The 2,472-nt window shown below is 41.3% G+C and overlaps 1 protein-coding gene across 1 annotated transcript; it reads left to right on the top strand.

The window, feature by feature from the left end:
• The first annotated feature begins 267 nt into the window (after positions 1–267).
• LOC120978108 (olfactory receptor 6F1-like) lies at positions 268–1,248 on the top strand. Its single transcript, XM_040406337.1, has one exon. It carries the CDS (start codon positions 268–270, stop codon positions 1,246–1,248), a length of 981 nt encoding a protein of 326 aa, XP_040262271.1.
• The last annotated feature ends 1,224 nt before the right edge of the window (positions 1,249–2,472 follow it).

The raw sequence follows: 2,472 nt of genomic DNA, 5'->3' as shown, positions 1-2,472 counted from the left end.
ACTCACCTGTGGTGGCCAATGCTCACACAGTTTTACCCACAAAATCAAGCAGCTATTGGACCACATGTGTTTGCTGCAATGTGTGCCTGTACTCTTACACCTGACACCTGCAAGGTCAGACTACTGGGTGTTTGTAGTCTGTCACCATGGAAACATACATCTGCAAGGGCGCTTAGGATACAAACGGAAGGTGGCTTAGACAATGAATGTGGATATTACTTTTACGCAACAGTGTGCAAACTTTGATGTTCCTCTTATTGTCTTTAGATGAAGATTTTGAAAAAAAAGGGGAACAATGAGACCTCTGTTTCTGAATTCCATCTTGTGGGGTTTTCAGTGTTAAGTGACTTAAGATATTACATTTTTGCTCTCATTTGTATCATTTATACTTTATCTATAATGGCCAATATGTTTATTATCATCATTGTCAAAAGTGACCAACATCTACATAAGCCCATGTACATCTTTATTGGAGCACTTTCATTTCTAGAGATTTGGTACCCTTCAGTCACTGTTCCAAGACTACTATGGGCTTTGCTAACCCAAGCAGAGTCTATCTCTATAGCCGGCTGCTTAACTCAGTTTTTCTTCCATTTTTCATTTGGTGCCACAGAAAACTTTCTTCTGACCATTATGGCTTTTGACCGATTTGTCGCCATCTGCAAACCACTGCACTATTTACTGATTATGAAGCAAAGTATTTGCACAAAACTACTATTGGGATCTTGGATCTTTGGGTTCCTAGTTGTTGCTATCCCTTGTTTACTGATCTCCAGACTTTTCTTCTGTTTTGAAAATGAGATTGATCACTATTATTGTGACTTTGCTCCTTTAATTAAATTGTCTTGCACTGAAACGTCACATATTCAGAAGATGGTCTTTGTTTCATCTTGTTTTGTAATATTGGGATGCTTTTTAGCAATCATTGTGTCTTATACTTGTATTATCCAAGTGACAATGAACGTCCCAACTTCCTTTGGAAGACAAAAGACATTTTCTACCTGTGCATCCCATCTAGTTGTTGTGATTGTCTTCTATGCTACGACCATTTTCATGTTTGTTCGACCTACTACTGGTCACCTATTACATTTGAATAAGATCATTTCTGTGATCCCGTCCATTGTAACTCCCCTATTGAACCCTATTGTCTACACCCTAAGAAACCATGAAGTAAAAGAATCAGTAAAGAAGAATGTCCAAGACTTGAAAGTGAAGTCAAAATCAAACTTTATATCATTTTCATTATAAAAAGTGTTATGAAGGATCTTTTTCCCTCTAGCTACATCAGATACTACTGTAAAACTCAAAGGAATACCTCAAGATTGCCTACATTATCTGCAGAATCCATCAGAGATCTACTCTGTCTGCTTGACTTGTAGCCCTTACCTCTGAACTCCTGACAGCTCATAAACACCCATTTGCGATAATTTGACAAGAATAGAGCTATAATGAGTGTTTATGATCTGTCAGGAGTTCAGGGATAAAGGCTACAGATCCAGCTTCTCTCTGATGGATTAAGGGGAAATGGAGAATCAGTAGTCTGCAGATACAGTGAAAGGGAAAGCTGTGGAGAAAAACTGTTGAAACTTTTCAATAAAGACCAATAAAAAAAAATATTGCATCCTCAAATGTGTTCATAGCCTGTTAGAGGTGACTAGGTCACACCTCCAGAATAGCCGTGACTGGTGGAGGGATAGCAGATGATAAAGAACATTGTTGTAACATAGTGATCAAAGTGAATGACTGAATTTTCTCAAATTTATTTTGTCCAAATGGTTGGATGATTCAATGTGGATGCAAATAGGTTCTACCCAAATTGAAAGTGCCCTTATTCCCCCGAAAAGTTTTACCCCTTTTTTTCTAAATAGTCCAAAATTTTTTGCTTTTTGGTGACAAATGCCTGCCGGTGTGTATACAGAGACACCTGTAATGACCGGTGTCACGCAAAGGAGGGAAATGGGAAGGCCCTGTCCAAGGGAGAGGGAAAGATGGTGACCCCTGACTCACCTTGCGGCTGGCACCTGACTGCCCTGACGTCCCTAGACGGGTTCCTCACCCGTACGCCGATCACGTGCCTAAACCCTGGCTTTCCCTAAGATGAGCCCTATATAGTGAACGGGGCGGTGGGATCACTAGTCCGCACCACTGACACTAAGAGAAAAACACCAAGGAGAGGACAGACAATACAGACAAACATATAATCCCAGGTGGGCGACAACAGCAGACCACCAAGGCCCAACAGGGATCCGGAGAGTAACATTCTGGAACAACAACCAGGGAACACAGCTACACAGCTCCAGTGGGTCAGTATAGAAGTCCAGGCAGGAAGCTCTATATCTGGCAACCAGAGAAGTGAGAGATGGAAATATAAGGAGGTTGGGATTGCTGGACAAGAAACAGCTGAGGAGGAGAAGCTACGGATCCCTGAGTGAGCCAAAAAGGACTGCAAGGCAAACCCAGAAAGCTACCATT

This window comes from Bufo bufo, chromosome 8, assembly GCF_905171765.1.
Source record: "Bufo bufo chromosome 8, aBufBuf1.1, whole genome shotgun sequence".
NCBI classification, from domain to species: Eukaryota; Metazoa; Chordata; class Amphibia; order Anura; family Bufonidae; genus Bufo; species Bufo bufo.
This window is presented reverse-complemented; position numbering and strand designations above follow the sequence as displayed.